Source organism: Ascaphus truei, chromosome 6 (genome assembly GCF_040206685.1).
Source record: "Ascaphus truei isolate aAscTru1 chromosome 6, aAscTru1.hap1, whole genome shotgun sequence".
Classification (NCBI taxonomy): Eukaryota; Metazoa; Chordata; class Amphibia; order Anura; family Ascaphidae; genus Ascaphus; species Ascaphus truei.
Window position 1 is genome coordinate 53302150 of NC_134488.1, and position 16840 is coordinate 53318989.

The window sequence follows — 16840 nt, forward strand, 5'->3', positions numbered from 1 at the left end:
AATATTTGTTATGATAATGAGCTCATTAAACCGCAGTAGGTTATTTATTTTAACCAAATTTAAAAAGATGTCTGTAAACAAAGCACCTCAAATGCAAGACATCATATCAAATGATGCAGTCTCTTCTAATAACAAACTGAACTAATAATTCTAATGATATGTTTATTCTGTGAAATCTAGGCAAGGATGTTTTAACAAAAAAGAAAAGTCGTTTTTTTAAATTGTTTTGCTAATAAATGCAGCCTATATTTCAAATATTTATTAAAAAATTGTAATTACCTGTTTTTGAGTCTTTCTCTGTGATACCATTAATATTTGTTGTATGAAAGCTTTGTGGATAAATGTATTACAACTCTGCAAGCATATTTTTTGTGAGTACCGGACTTCCCTCTTTACTGTACATTCTATGTTTCACATCTCAGTTTCGACGCGCTGTTTAGGGCACCATTTTATTTTACAGTGTCTAGTTAATCACTTTAGAATAAACCAGAACTGCCATTTTTAAATAGAGATGCGTGTTTGCATGAATAAAGATAAGCAATACTGGTAGTATGGTATTTACAAATTTGACACAATTTGCACCATTAATTAGTGGATACAATATCCATAAACAAATACCCATCACAAAAGTTTTTTGTTCCCTGTGATTACACTATTAACCAAAATACCTACTTACTTTCCATCATGTTGGGAAGCAGAGGTGTCTTAGATCCCACAAATGACCACGTGTATATTGGAGGGGGAGTTCCATTGGAAGAACTGCAAGTCAGTGTTATATCATGTCCAATATTAGCCTTTCCATTAAATTGACAATTTGGGGTAGATGGAGGAACTGCAAATAGCAAACATTGTTGTATAATTACATACTTTTCACATCACAATTTAGGATATAATCTTAACACAGTGGAATGCGCAGTCAACTCAAGCCACCTTAACATACGTATTAAGAATAATTGTCATGCTTAGACTTGTTACTTTTGCTTTTATGCACGCTCTGCTTATAAATATATAGGCTTTTGATTTCTAAACTGATTGCATAATTCAGGTGACATACAGTAACTGATATAAATTAGGTCAAAATTGTCCAATGATTTATTTACATTTAATTACATTTTTACAATTCCTAATAAGAATTGGTAAGAATAAAAAACAGAATCTACTGTATACAGGTGCAAAAAGACAAAACAGACAAAACATTTCATTTCATTGTAGATTCACAACTTCATCAGAGGTTATTGCCATCACAGAGGAAAAACATTTATATAGGCGACAATGTCCCAGTTGATGACAATTAATGATGAGCGATATATTTAATAAGATATACACAGCATAATGTATAATCAAATACAAAAGTATCTACTACACTCTTCAACAAAGATTTATATAATTGATAAAATGAGATATGTTATCATTAATATGCGCATAATGAGAGAATGACATTGATGCAAACCAGTGCTATCTAGTTTCCATGTTTATACTTGAATTGGAACAACGCTCTAGAATATATGAATATCATGGATGGTATGCAAATTAAAGGGAATTCATCCCCCCCCCCCACCAATCCATGATAAATGTAACTAGATATATGACAAAAGTGTCTAATTGTAACCATAAAGATAAAATATGAAATTAGCTCCTTATATCCAATAAAATATTGAATCAATAGACTCATAGCGACCATTACATATAACATTTATATGCAATTAGATCAATTGTATGTGAATTACATGTTTGTACAGTACAGCAAAACAATAAAGATTTAATCTGTTGCAGGGATGGAGCATGAGTACAACTCATACAATGCTCAATACAGTACCATCTGGGGTAAGTGAGTACAATGATTTTAGATTAGTCCAGTTTTATACATTTGTCCCATTGATTTTATACATGGAGCGTGCGCTTTCTTTTTTTGTTTCTATAGGTTTCATCACAGGAAGTGGTTAATCCTTGAAGAAAGCTGCCTGGACCTCCTGTGGATATTAACTGTGGTTTTTATACACAAATATCAATTGTTATACTGCGGTACATTATCTGGACTTTTTTTTTTTACAGTTTTCTATATTTGCACAATTATTTTATTTTTTATTTGTCTATATTCATTGATACACGGCTTATATTGTATATTATCATTTTTGGGGCCTATTGTATTGTATTATATTGTATAAACTTCGATAACAAACTCATCAAGGATTTTGATCACCCCCCAAATGATTTGGCAAGTTTTCTATTCAGAAAATTCCGATGACCTGCCAAACTAGTTCGGGAAGTGCATCTGCCCGAGCGGTCTCTCTCCAGCTCAAACACACCGAGCGAGAGCTGAAAAATAGCTCCAGATCGCATTTTTTATAAAATCACCCTATTCTAGTAGCTCCAATAATCTCATCGAGGCTCTGAACTAACGAGCTTATCACAGATATCATCTCGCCACCCCAAGGGTAATGAGATGGGATTTGCGAGTAGGACTTATTTTTATTGCATCAGATTGAAGCCTGGAGTCTCCGGAGCTGATACACATTAATACCAGCTCCGGAGACCCCCGGCTTCCATCCTATGTAATAGAAATATATTTACGGGCAGCTTCCTTACCTTAGCAGCTAACCGCTAAGATAATGAAGGGGTTAAACACCAGTGACCGGTTTATTGGGGGTAGCAGAGGTGGGTGAAGGTGGTATTGGGCCCATGGTGGGTGTTTATGCCTACCGGGAGGAGTTAACCCCTTCATTACCTTGGCGGTTACTACCAATAAGCTAGTGAAGGGGATAACCCCTCCCGCTCCCCACCCGGTAGATATAAACACCCACTATGGGCCAAATACTACCTTCACCCACCCCCACTACCCCAATAAACATTAAAACACAAAACAAGCCAATACACCCATTGATTGCCAGTGTGTTTACCTATGCCCTCAATGGGAGCAAAGATAACCCCGATGGCAATGAAAGGGCACAACCTCTTCCCCCAACAACCCCCCCCCCCCCAACACATACAGTACAGTAATGGGCAAAATTACTATTATCCAAATCAGGATAATAGCTAATATGTCCATTAAAAATAAAAGCTGAAACCTAATAAACACACTCAATCAACAACCAGTCTCTGACAATAAAGCACCCATGACCCCAGGATGTCCTGAAAAGCCCCCAAGGTGTCTAAAAAGAAAGTATTGCCGGAGTACTTCGGTCGGGCAGGGACGAGTGGAGCGGGAGGGGAAATGGCGCCACATTCAAATGCAGGCTCAGAGACGGAGACGGACGGCGAAGGAGAGGAGCGGGACAACCCGGCATTGAGACCAGTGAGACAGTGCGATATAGACAAACTATACACCAACCTTAAAACCCTATTCCAGGCTGAGATCAAAGACCTGAAGAGAGAGGTGTCCGGTCTGGGGGAAAGGACAAACACCCTGGAGACTAAAATGGACCACTCGATTAGAGCAATCAAGAAACAGGATAGGAGATACACTGGCTTGCAAGAGCAAGTAAATGAATTGCGGGAGCGCCAGGAAGACTCAGAGAACAGGGACAGGCGCAATAACCTCCGGATCAGAGGAGTCCCCGAAACTGTCCTGGACTGTGAAGAGTTCATTTCACAATGGTTGGAAGCGCTGCTCCCAGATATCCCCAAAGATCGCCTGGTAATGGATAGGTGCCACAGAGCAGCCCAGGGATATTGTGCTCCAGTTGCACCACTATCGCACAAAAGAGGCCGTCATACACAAAACCAGACCACTACCGGTGGTGGAACACGAGGGCACGAGGATGTCCATCTTCCAGGACCTGTCCCCTGCAACATTGGCCCGCCGCAGATCCTTGCTGCCAATAACGAAAATCCTGAGAGAGAAGGGGGTTAGGTATAGGTGGACCTTCCCCTTCGGCCTGCAGGTAGTAAGAGGTGGTAAAGCATATACACTAAAGGAGGCGGATGAGGGGCAAGCCTTCCTTCACAAACTAGGCCTGGGAGAAGCCCCTGTGGCCAAGGATCCAGCTAGCCAGCTCCCACGTGGGAGCAGCTGTCGAGGTCCCCCAGGGAGCAGAGGGACACAGAATAATCCCCAAAAATACCATCAAGTTAAAGTTATGGCATTCGTTGAAAAACTAAGTTAAGTTGCCAGAAAAAATACCCCCAGACCCCGCTGGTTCAGCGCCCCAAGCAAGCTTCCAGCCCCTGAAAAGAGAGAATTGAGCCCCACATCTCAGGAGTAACCGGTCCTCTGAAACGAGCCACAGCAGTCATCGGACGCTAAAGCTGTAAAAACAAATAATAAACTTTCGGCCTACCTTCCTCATGGAGGCATCCCCACGCTCAAGATGGCGATGATACATGCGTTGGCGGGAATCCACGGTGAGGCACAGGACCCGGAAGGGAGCTGAGAGCGGGAATCAGGAGCAAGCACCCACACCTCCGCACTGATGAGATGCGTGATCCAAAATGGCGGCCGCCCGGAAGCGCGTCACAGGTTGGAACCGGAAGGAGTGGCGCCATCTTGGAGAGGGCATAGAGGCGGTCCCCGGCAGCACAGACGGATGACGTCATCGTCGGGTCGGAGCTGTACGGAGGTGGCTACGAGGTGCCGGATAAGCCTCACCGGCGAAAAGAAGACACCCCACCAGGCGGGAGCGGGGTTTTTGAAAGTGAATGATACATTGCGCCAGCCATAAGACATAGCGGCGGAGGTGGTCAGACATAGAGGGCAGGGGCGCACAGGGAGCAACGAAGGCAGGCGGTCTGGCACGATGATAGAGTAGGTAAAGGAGGGAAAGATAGGGATACGAGGGGCACTGGCTGAGTGGGATCAGTCAGGAAGACAGCATAGCAGAAAGTGTAGGAGGAGGAGAGAAAGACATAAGCAAGTGTTAGAGAACGAAGGAGGGGAATGTGAGGAGAGGGAATAGGAGTAGGTAAGGAAATAGGGTAGAAGGAATGGGAAGAAGAATAGATAGAGGGGAAAGTGGTGACTGGCAGAAGTGAGACTGGGGGAAGTGAGGTTAGGCGGCATAGGGGGTTGAAGGACAGTGATAGAGAGCAGAAGGTAAGTGGTTAGGGAGAGTGGATGAGTGGAGGGTCAGGTGCAGTTAGGAAGTGAGTAAGGGAGATAAGGAAGGTTAAGCAGAGATAGAACAGAGGAAGCCGGTAAGAGCAGCAGGAGGGATGGGTAGACAGACAGGAAACGCAAAGACAAGGATGGCAGAGAGCCCGACAGGGGTTACAACAACAGTGGGAAGATAAAAGAGAGGGGAGTGTGCTGGGAGCTGGGAAATGTAAACTTTGGGGGCAGTCACTGGCAGAAAGTTAAGAGTTAGGTTTCATTATTATACACATGGGGTTGAGCGAGGCAGGAGTGAGGGGAGGCGACCTGCTTCAACATCCGCATGGGCCGCGCACTAGGGAGGAGGAGGGTGGTTCTCCAAGGCCCTAGTGAAGTCCTTTGGGGCAAGACTCTGGGGGATGCCGTCATCACCCCCAAGATACTCCCGGACTGCAGGAGGAGAGTTCGGGCACCCAAAGGCGATGACCTCATCGAGAAGGCTACTTCGCCAAGACAGCGAGAGTCACTATGTGATAAAATATGCTGTGTGTTGTTTTTGTTTTTGTATCCCCCGGTGTTCCCTTGTGTGTGTACCCCCTTCTGTGTCTCTTTAGGTGAGAGAGAGAGGTGCAATGGTACAGGGCAGAGAGGAGGCGCTGGAAACAGCCCAGCCGCACGAGACAGGAAAAGCTCACGGCAGACACGTCGACCTACATGCATCAATGAGTAAGGAACTCAGGTTAATATCCCACAACATTAAAGGGTTTAACAGCCCGGCAAAGCGAAGAGTCACCTTCCGTGACTATAAACGTAAAGGAGCAGAAATTTTATTCCTGCAAGAAACGTATTTCTCACAGGGCAACTGTCCCAAGTTCCTTGATAAAGACTAAAAGACACACCTTCTGTCCTCCGCGAAAGTTAAAAAACGAGGGGTGGCCATTTTAATCCATAAGCGTATACCATTTGTAGCCGACAAGACATTTACGGACAGGGAGGGTAGGTTCCTCATAGTACGGGGCACAATACAAGGTCTCCCTATCACTCTGGCAACTATATACGCCCCTAACGATAAGGCGACAGCTTTCTTTAATATATTCTTTGGGAAACTTAGCAAAGTGGCCAGAGGAAATATTATCGTAGCAGGGGACCTGAATAGGGCACTACATGAGGACCTTGACAGATGCTTGACCACTAATACATCACACAGACCCGACGTACTAACAATTAAAAAAGGGTTAAGAGAATGCCAATGCCACTCGACATATGGAGGGAACAACATCAGGGAACTGAAGGAGTATCCATTCTACTCACACCCACACAACACCTATAGCAGGATTGATTACTTCCTTGTATCCAATAGAATGGTCCCCGGGGTCTCTCGCTCCGAGATCCATGATATTTCATGGTCTGACCATGCATCTATAGAGCTGCGGTGCACATTAATCCCACTAGACAGACCTAGAGCGAACTGGAAATTAAATGAGATACTGTTGAAGATCCCAGCCCTTCAGGCGGAAATTGGGGAAAAGCTCAAACAATACTTTGAAGAGAATGAGGGGAGTGTGGCAACGCACTCCACGCTGTGGGAGGCCCATAAGGCTACCCTCAGTAGGGTCATAATGAATCTGGCCGCTAAATGGAAAAGAGAAAGAGAGGAAAAAATCCAGAAGCTAGAAACGCAACTAGCGGAGCTTTCCTCCCTTCACAAAGTAAACAAGAGTGCCCACACGCTGAGTCAAGTATTAGACACCAAAACCAGTCTTAACCTCCTCCTTTCCACCCAGGCTGAGAAGAAATTGGCCTGGTCTCAACGGAAATTTTATGAAAAAGCAAACAAGCCTGACACACTACTTGCCAATAAGCTAAAAAATAAGCTTCCAAATTATCACATTCACGCAATTCGTAACCACAAGGGGGACCTTACCTCCATTCGTGGGAAAATTGTAGAGGAGTTCAAAAAATATTATGAAACACTATACAATGGAGATAAGGTGGCCCATAATCTGAAAACAAGGGAGTCGTTAAAGACCTTCCTAAGAGAGGCAAACCTACCAATTTTGGAGAGAAGTGACAGGGAGGCACTTCAGTCGGATTTCACGATGGAGGAGCTCTCTGGGGTCATAAAGGCACTAAAACCTGCTAAAGCCCCGGGTCCGGATGGCTTTTCAAACTTATACTACAAGAAATATATTAAAATCTTAGCCCCCCAAATGTTAAAGCTATTCAACGAAATTCTAGCCGGGGCCTCATTCCCAGCACAAATGCTTCAAGCCTCAATTTCTGTGATCCACAAACCCGGAAAGGACCCGGCAGACTGTAAGAGCTACCGGCCCATTTCACTGATTAACTCGGACATTAAAATATACTCTAAACTCATAGCCAACAGGGTGATTAGAGTTCTTCCCGAGTTAATCCACACGGATCAAGTACGGTTTATCGGAGGCAGGCAAGCGGCAGATAACACCAGGAGAATTATTGACCTCATTGATCTGGCCCAAAAGAAAAACATACAATCCATGGTGTTAAGTCTGGATGCTGAGAAAGCCTTCGATAGGATAGATTGGCCCTATCTAACAGAAACATTGAGAGCATTTGGCTTTGAGGGACGCCTACTGCAGGCCATCTTAGCGCTGTATAGGAACCCCACAGCAAGGGTGAGATACCAAGGTTTCCCCTCAGAACAATTTGAAATCAAAAGCGGCACGAGGCAGGGGTGCCCGCTGTCGCCCTTGCTGTTCGCCTTATGCATAGAACCCTTAGCGGCACACATCAGAAATAACCCAGATATCTCTGGTATCCCAATAGGGGACCAAATGCACAAAGCCGCGTTATATGCGGACGATGTCATTCTTACGTTAGCCAAACCTCTCACGTCTCTCCCAAACATATTCAATATCCTAGGTAAATTCAATCAAATCTCGGGGTTTAAGATCAATCAGTCTAAATCGGAAGCCCTCAATATCAATCTACCAAAAGAAGTTGAAAAGCTGATTGACCTCAATTTTAATTTCAAATGGCAACCCTCCGCTATCAAATATTTAGGGGTTTATCTCACGAGGGACTACAAAACATTATATAAAGGTAATTTTCCCAGGGTCATAAAGACATTGGGAGAGGATCTCAGGACCTGGATGAGAGGGAGTATTTCCTGGATTGGGAGGATACATAGCGTGAAAATGAACCTCCTCCCAAAGATGTTATATCTTTTCCAGAGTCTCCCTATCCCTTTGGCACAGGCGGACATCCTCTCCCTACAGTCAAAATAATGAAATGTATTTGGAATAAGAAAAACCCAAGAATCTCTAAGGGAATATTAAAACGTCCCACCATAAGAGGAGGTCTAGCGGTGCCTTGCTTGCAGGCTTATTACAAAGCAGCCCAATTAGGGCAGATTCTCCAATGGCACACTGACCCAAGCTTACGGAGATGGGTAGAGTTGGAGAGGAAATGTTGTGCACCAATTGAAATCCGAAACTTAATCTGGCTACCCAAAGGAGGGGTACGCAAGATGGAAATACCGCTGCAGACCATGGTCAACTAATTAAAAGTTTGGGAGGCCACGAAATTTTGATGTCAGCTGACTACCAGAACGTCATTAATGACGCCAATTGTGGGCAATCCAGACCGCTCCAGGCCTGAATAGCAAAAACCTCTTGATTTGGACTCAAAAGGGGATAACCCGTCTTAAAGATCTGGAGGGCATTACGACCATACAATCCTTTGATCAAATTAAATCCTCTAAAAATATCCCAAACAGCGAATTCTTTAGGTACCTCCAGATCAGAGATTTCTATAATAAAACGCCAATTAGACCGGCACGAACAAATTTTGAACAGCTGTGTTCCAGAGATACGGACACAAGGGGACTTACATCTAGCATGTACAAGGAAGTAATATGCCAGACGAAGCCCAACGAAGACAGACTCTGCTACATGAGACGCTGGGAAGAGGACTTAGGGGAGACATTAGAGGACGAGGAGTGGGACAGAATTATTCAGGCAGCTGCAAAAAGTTCAATCTGTACCACATTAAAGGAGAACGCATATAAAGTCCTGATGCGGTGGTATTACACCCCAACCCGCTTAGCTAAATTTGTGAGAGGCTACTCCCCTCTCTGTCCTAAACAATGTGGGGAGGAAGCGGATCTGCGACACATGCTGTGGTCTTGCGCAAGAGTGGTCCCTATTTGGGAACAGATTAGAGACTGGATTCAACGGATTCTCGGTTTGGAGATCCCCCTGGACCCGTGGGTGTTCCTACTGGGCAGGCGGATCCGGGGAATGTCAAATACAGCGCATAAATTGATCGTGCATTTTACAACAGCCACAAGATGAGAGATCGCAGCATTATGGAAGCAGCAAGAAATCCCAATTATCCCTAAGATCAGAAACAGGATTTGGCATGTCTGCAGGATGGAACAATTAACAAGTTTGGTTAATGACTCCGGCACAAATTACCTAAAAGTCTGGGCACCGTGGTTGGCCCAGTTAGACATCCCAGGGGTGGATGCCACCACGATTTTGCACTAATATACACAGGTGCGTTCTCCTTTGACGGTCAGATAGGGGACGGGACGTAGAGACTTACGGGTAGCGGACAGCCCCATGAGTTTAGCCTAGGAAAGAGGACACAACGGAAGGTCTTGATACAGTCGGAGACGGTCTGGTCGGCATTCCGATACTCCCAACTACTATCAAAGAAGATGGAAGCACTCTCCCCTCCCCCCCTTCCCCCCCACCCCAGTTCCCTCGTCTTGTTAGTCCCGCCGTATCTGTGTATTCGTCTGTAGATGTGCGTTTGTATTGTTCATAAATGTGTTTGCCTATAAGTGGAACTGATATAATGGGCTGTGACATAATGTTTGCATGTGTATCTTCCAATAAAAAATTTAAGTTGAAAAAAAACAAAAAAAAAACATTATCCAGCCAGCATAAAATAAATTGAAGTTGCACTTACCCCTGTCAGGATGAATACCATCCTCGTCTTCCTCCTCGGCAGCAACATACCAATAACAACCAAACTAATGGCCACTAACCACTTAATCACCAAAGCGGTTAGTAACCACTATATTAATTAAGGGGTTATCCCCCCTACCCCTCTACCCACCATCGTCGCATACACTGGCTGGAATGTTGAGGCCTTACCACCCTCCCTTGGGCAACTAATCCCACCCTCTGGCCATTGATTGGCACAGTGGTACACCATGCCTATATAATATGGGCATGATTTTCCACTATTGTAGTCAATGGTCAACCTAAAAAAAAACAAGCACCAAAAATACACAACAATTCAAAAAACCAAGCACCAAAAATACACAACAATTAAGAAAAACAATCACCAAAAAAGCACAACAATTAAATAAAACCAAGCACCAAAAATACATAATTATAAAAAAAAGGCCCAAAAATACAATTTTTTAAATAAAAACAAGAACCAAAATAAAACAAGTATTTGCCAAAAAATGCATTGCTTGTCACTGTGTTTATCTATAGCCTGAAAGGGGCATAGATAAACACATTGGCAGTTAATGGGCATCTTAAAAAAAACAAAAATACACAATTAAATAAAATACAATCAAAGTTTTTCTTACCATTGATGTCTGCACCCCAGTCCTGTGAGGATCACCGGGAAGGCCTGCCTTTGTCACTCACCCTGCATGCCAATCACATCCTGCGCGTTGGTGCCGCACCACTAGGAGAGGACGCACTGCAGGGCCCACCTCCAGACTCCGCCATCGTGGTGAGCAGCACTCAGCGCACTTCGACTACATGCAGACACCACACGATCACAGGCACTCGAGGGGTTAATGCTATCTATTATCCCACAGTTACTACTGTCTCCGCCCCTGCATATCGGTACACAGTATACAGTACCTGTGATTACTCCTTACCCTGCACCTGTGTGCTGCCCTGCATTCATTACTCTGCAGCTGTGTGCTGCCTTTCCATTGGCTGCCTTCTCTTTAAATGCTCAGTCAGCTCTCCTCCAAACTGGCTGAGCATACACTCTTGTCAGTGTGTGCTTACCTCAAGCTTCCTGGTATCCTGCTTTGCCTTGTCTTGCTTCCAGTTCCTTTGACCCTTGCTTGCGCCCGGACTCCTGGCTTCTCTGACCCCTGGACCACAGCTACGGACTCGACTATTCTGATCTCTCTATCCCTGGACCCTGGCACTGCATCAACGACCATCCGACCTTCTCCTCTCATCGACCATGGCAAGTACCTCAACTAACCTGACCTCCCCTTCCCTGACCCGGCTTCACGACTACCACTCTGCACTCCGGACGTGTCTGCTAGGTTGTTGGTCATTAGCTATCAATATCCCCACCTCAGCCTTGCGGTCGCACCTTATTTGTGGTGAGCACTCCGTGACACGTCCTACGCAAGCACCAACTCTTGACCCTTGACGCAATGATCCTCAACAGTCAGTGCAAAGAAGTCAGTGATCAAATCTTGATTGAAGAGACTTCTCCCTGGTGAGTTCTTCATTCTTTTCTTCTTCATTCTTTTCTTCTGTCTTCTGTCCTTGTAATCCAATGGGGCAGATGTTGTCCCGTCGGCTTCTTAGGCTCAAATGAGATGGGACAGGCCTTATATAAGGTCTGTGACATCACATTTGAGTGTCAAATGTTACACCCCCAATCCGCTTGGCTGATGTACCATGTGACAGGATTTTTTTTTTAAAGGATGTGACGTCATCTTAAAGGGAGGTACGTAAAATCCTTAAATAAAATGGCTGCAATCACATGGTACCACTCTTGCGTGCATAAACCCAATTATACAGTACTTCACTATTTTGGCCTTTTCTCATCATTGTGCAGGATCGCATACATTGGGACTCTTATCTATGCAGTACATCTGTCTGTGATTGTGAATTACCATAGTGATTTGTGGTTATGTCCAGTAAGCTCATTTAGTTAGACACTTATATTGTTATTTGTTTCTACATTTGCACTTGTGTCTATATTGTTCTTGTCTATATTGTCGGAGCATATCCGGTTGTATCGTATTGCTTGACTGTAGATGGTTGCATGCTTATGTGTGTGGGGTGGAAGCTGTTGTTCCTCAAATAGCTGGCTCTGTCTGTAGGTTTGCGGTATATACAGTAGAGATCTGTAGTTGGTTGTTCTTTATGGTAATGGTGGTGTCTAGGAAATGTACTTTGTTCAGGGAATGGGTGAGTTTGAGGTTGATGGTCGGGTGAAATGTATTGAAGTTCTCATGGAACTGTATGAGGTCCTGTTCACCAGAGGTCCAAATCAGGAGGATGTCATCGATGTACCGAAGGTATGTAAGCGGTTTCAAGTGACAGGTGGCAAGAAAATCACTTTCTAGTTTTGCACGGGACAGATTGGCATACTGTGGCTCCATCCGAGTGCCCATAGCGGTCCCGGTTGTCTGGAGGCATGTGCCATTTCCAAATGTGAAGTAGTTATGGGTCAGAATAAATTCAATGCATTTAGTCACTGTCTCTGTGAGTGGATCCTGCTGTCCCAGAAAGTATCTGCAGGCTGAAATCCCATCTTCGAGGGGGATGTTTATATAAAGTGATTCTACATCCATGGTTCCTAGTAGTGTTCCTTTTGGGAGGGGCCAATGGTATTAAGTTTGTTTAGCAGGTCATTGGTGTCCTGGAAATAGCTGGGTGTGTTCCTGACAAGTGGTTTTAAAACGCCTTCCACGCAGCCAGAAATATTCTCAGTCAGTGTGCCAGATCCAGAGATAATATGGCGCCCAGGGTTACCTTCTTTGTGAATTTTAGGGAGCATGTAGAACGTGCCAGGTACTGGGTTAGCTGGTATCAGGTCTAGGATTTGTTCTTCTGTGTGAATCAGGAGTGTTTTAATGATCCTGTTGAGTTCTCTCATGTATTTTTTTGTTGGATCCTCCTGCAGTTTGGTGTAATATTTTGCATCAGAGAGTTGTCTGTGCACTTCCCGCAGGTAGTCGGTGGTGATCATTATGACCACTGCTTCTCTCTTGTCTGCAGGTTTGATTGTTATGTTGTGGTTGGCCTTTAGCGATTCTATGGCTCTCCTCTCGATCGGTGACAGATTATATGTTTGTTTCCTTTCTTTGTCCGAGATGGTGGATTTGGCTCTGTGTCTAAAACTTTCTATGTACCGGTCCAGTTTGGAGTTGAACTCAGTCTGCAGAATCCAGTTGGATTTTTGCTTCTTCCTGCTCATGTGCAGCGGCCCTCATTCTGCAGTGTTGGCAAAATCTTGGTCGTGTCTGTCATGGAAGAACTCCTTAAGACGCAGTCTTCTGAAGAACTCTTCCAGGTTACTGCACAGCTCAATCTTGTCCATGGGCTTGGTAGGGCAGACTGTGAGTCCCTTTGTTAATACCGTGGACTCGGTACTACTGTGTGTATATATATATATATATATATATATATATATATATATATATACAGTGTTCGACAAACCTATACATTTGCTCGCCCCGGGCGAGTGGATTTAACCCCCGGGCGAGTAAATATTGGCCCAAGCAGCACACGTTTGGTACTAGGTGGCGAGTAGATTTTTTTGTGTGGCGAGTAGATTTTTTGGTGATTTGTCAACCACTGTATATATATATATATATATATATATATATATATATATATATATAGTATTGTATTGTATGTCTTTATTTATATAGTGCCATTAATGTACATAGAGCTTCACAGTAGTAATACATGTGGTAATCAAATAAATAACAGATAATATAAATAACAGATCATGGGAATAAGTGCTTCAGACATAAAAGTAACATTAAGGAAGAGGAGTCCCTGCTCCGAGGAGCTTACAGTCTAATTGGTAGGTAGGGAGAACGTACAGAGACAGTAGGAGGGAGTTCTGGTAAGTGCGTCTGCAGGGGGCCAAGCTTTATGTATCATGTGATCAGAATATCCACAGTGCTATTCATATGCTTCTTTAAGCAAGTGTGTCTTAAGGTGGGTCTTAAAGGTGGATAGAGAGGGTGCTAGTCGGGTACTGAGGGGAAGGGCATTCCAGAGGTGTGGGGCAGTCAGTGAAAAAGGTTTAAGGCAGGAGAGGGCTTTAGATACAAAGGGGGTAGAAAGAAGACATCCTTGAGAAGAACGCAAGAGTCTGGATGGTGCATAACGAGAAATTAGGGCTGAGATGTAAGGAGGGGCAGAAGAGTGTAAAGCTTTAAAAGTGAGGAGAAGAATGGAGTGTGAGATGCAGGATTTGATCGGAAGCCAGGAGAGGGATTTCATGAGGGGAGATGCTGACACAGATCTAGGAAAGAGTAGAGTGATTCTGGCAGCAGCGTTTAGGATAGATTGTAGGGGAGACAGGTGAGAGGCAGGAAGGCCGGACAGCAGGAGGTTACAGTAATCAAGACTGGAGAGAATGAGGGCCTGAGGCAGAGTTTTAGCAGTCGAGCAACAGAGGAAAGGGCGTATCTTTGTTATATTGCGGAGGAAAAAGCGACAGGTTTTAGAAAGGTTTTGAATGTGAGGGGCAAATGTGAGAGAGGAGTCGAGTGTGACACCTAGGCAGCGTGCTTGGGCTACTGGGTGAATGATCGTAGTTCCAACAGTAATGTGGAAGGAGGTAGTAGGGCCAGGTTTGGGAGGAAGTATGAGGAGCTCTGTTTTAGTCATGTTGAGTTTAAGGCGGCGGAGGGCCATCCAGGATGATATAGCAGAGAGACATTCAGAAACTTTGGTTTGTACAGCAGGTGTAAGGTCAGGTGTTGAAAAGTACATTTGTGTGTCGTCAGCATAGAGGTGATATTTAAACCCAAAAGATGTTATTAGGTCACCTAGAGAGAGTGTGTACAGAGAAAAGAGAAGAGGTCCCAGTACAGAGCCCTGGGATACACCCACAGAGAGATCAATAGAGGAACAGGAAGTGTTAGCAGAAGAGACACTGAAAGTACGATGGGAGAGGTAGGATGAGATCCAGGATAGAGCTTTGTTCCGAATACCAAGAGTATGGAGAATGTGAAGGAGAAGAGGGTGGTCCACGGTGTCAAATGCAAATATATATGTGTGTGTGTGTGTGTATGTGTGTATATGTGTGTGTGTATGTGATAATTACCAGATTGGGGTCCAGCAATAAGAGACAGCACACTGCATGTAGTCATCAGATCAAAAACTGTATTCAAGGTTAGGGTGATGTAAGGTGCTCAATAGTGTCCTATACACAGGAAAGAGGGGAGTACAATCTGGATATTGATTATTATCAATGCATGCATTTGAGTATTCAAAGGTTGGGGCACCAGATACCCTGAAGGTGGGGGTAGGTAGTCCAAAGACAGCCTCCTCCACCTCATTGGGTTGGCCCTGAGTACTCACTGTACCACTGCTTTCACCAGAGTCTCCCCTCCATCGCGTGCTGCTGTAGAGAATGTAGTCCAGCAAAGTAGAGAGTGATGCAGCGCACCGCGATCCAAATGAAGAACAGGTCTGGCCAAAAATATCTAGTCTTTATTGAAGTGTCATAAAATCAAGGGATGCAACCCTTCTACGCGTTTCGTGCATAGCACTTTATCAAGAAGTTCTTGATAAAGTGCTATGCACGAAACGCGTAGAAGGGTTGCATCCCTTGATTTTATGACACTTCAATAAAGACTAGATATTTTGGCCAGACCTGTTCTTCATTTGGATCGCGGTGCGCTGCATCACTCTCTACTTTGCTCAAAAACTGTATTCAATCACAGGGCACTGTGATCTGATGACTACATGCAGTGTGCTGTCTCTTATTGCTGGACCCCAATCTGGTAATTATCACTTGTTCTATACATATGGGAAAAGCATCTGTATTTTGCCTGGATAGTACTGTGCCAACTGCCTTCTCTCTTTTATATATATATGTATGTATATATGTGTGTGTATATATATATGTATATATATAGACATACGTTACCGTTCCGAGGTCTGGTAAAGCAAGAGACAGCACTCAATTGTAGAAAACTTCACAAAGTGTATTAGTGAAAATAGTGGTACATCAAGAAACCCAACGTTTTGGTCCTCCAAAATGGGACCTTGTTATACCACTATTTTCACTAATACACTTTGTGAAGTTTTGTACAATTGAGTGCTGTCTCTTGCTTTACCAGACCTCGGAACGGTAACGTATGTCTATATTATCCATATGGGACAAGCACCTACAGCCTATCAGCACCTATGGAGTGTCAACTGTTCTATTTGTGTATATGTATATATATATATATATATATATATATATATGCATATATGTGTATATATATATGTGTGTATATATATATATATATATATACTGCATATATATATATATATATATATACAGTGCTCGACAAATAATGATAACCTGTCGCCCGTTGCGAGTGGATTTAGGCAGCTGGCGACCCGTGCTGCAGCTCAATGAATTCCCCTGCTCGTGCCAATTTTTTTTTTTTTTTTTTTTTTAAATAAATAAATAAATAATCCCCCTCCCTGATTTGGTTAAAAAAAAAGTTTAAAAAAATGGCGGCAAATCCTGTGGTCCCGGCGCGCGTGCACAGGGCAAGCAGAGTGTCCTGCCATTTGCGCTGCCTGTTCCCCCCAGCAACCCAGAATCCCCCGCATCCCTCCCCTCCCCACGTGGGACGGAGGGGGAAGCCCAAACCAAGCCCCGCGCGCAACCCAGCCCCCCCCCCCTCCGCTCCCCAAGTGGGACGGAGGGGGAAGCCCAAAACAAGCGCCGCGCGCGATCCAGCCCCCACACCCTCCCCCCTCCGCTCCCCACGTAGAACCGAGGGGGAAGCCCAAAACAAGCGCGCGATCCAGCCCCCCCGCACCCTCCGCTCCCCACGTGGGACGGAGGGGGAAGTGCCAA

General features: G+C 44.4%; 2 protein-coding genes across 3 annotated transcripts in view; one reads left to right on the top strand and one right to left on the bottom strand.

The window, feature by feature from the left end:
- Nucleotides 1–2016, top strand: part of LOC142497040 (anaphase-promoting complex subunit 13) — a 127456-nt gene extending 125440 nt beyond the window's left edge. Inside the window, exons 8-9 of the transcript XR_012802163.1 lie at nt 1774–1824; nt 1922–2016. The gene's annotated coding sequence lies outside the window, so the exon portion shown is untranslated. The remainder of the gene's footprint in view (nt 1–1773; nt 1825–1921) is intronic.
- VSIG2 (V-set and immunoglobulin domain containing 2) overlaps nt 1–16840 on the bottom strand; it is a 52794-nt gene that overhangs the window by 10846 nt on the left and 25108 nt on the right. For both annotated transcript variants that reach the window (XM_075604295.1, XM_075604294.1), the window contains exon 4: nt 677–832. In XM_075604295.1, the coding sequence (XP_075460410.1) occupies nt 677–832 (156 nt within the window). The remainder of the gene's footprint in view (nt 1–676; nt 833–16840) is intronic.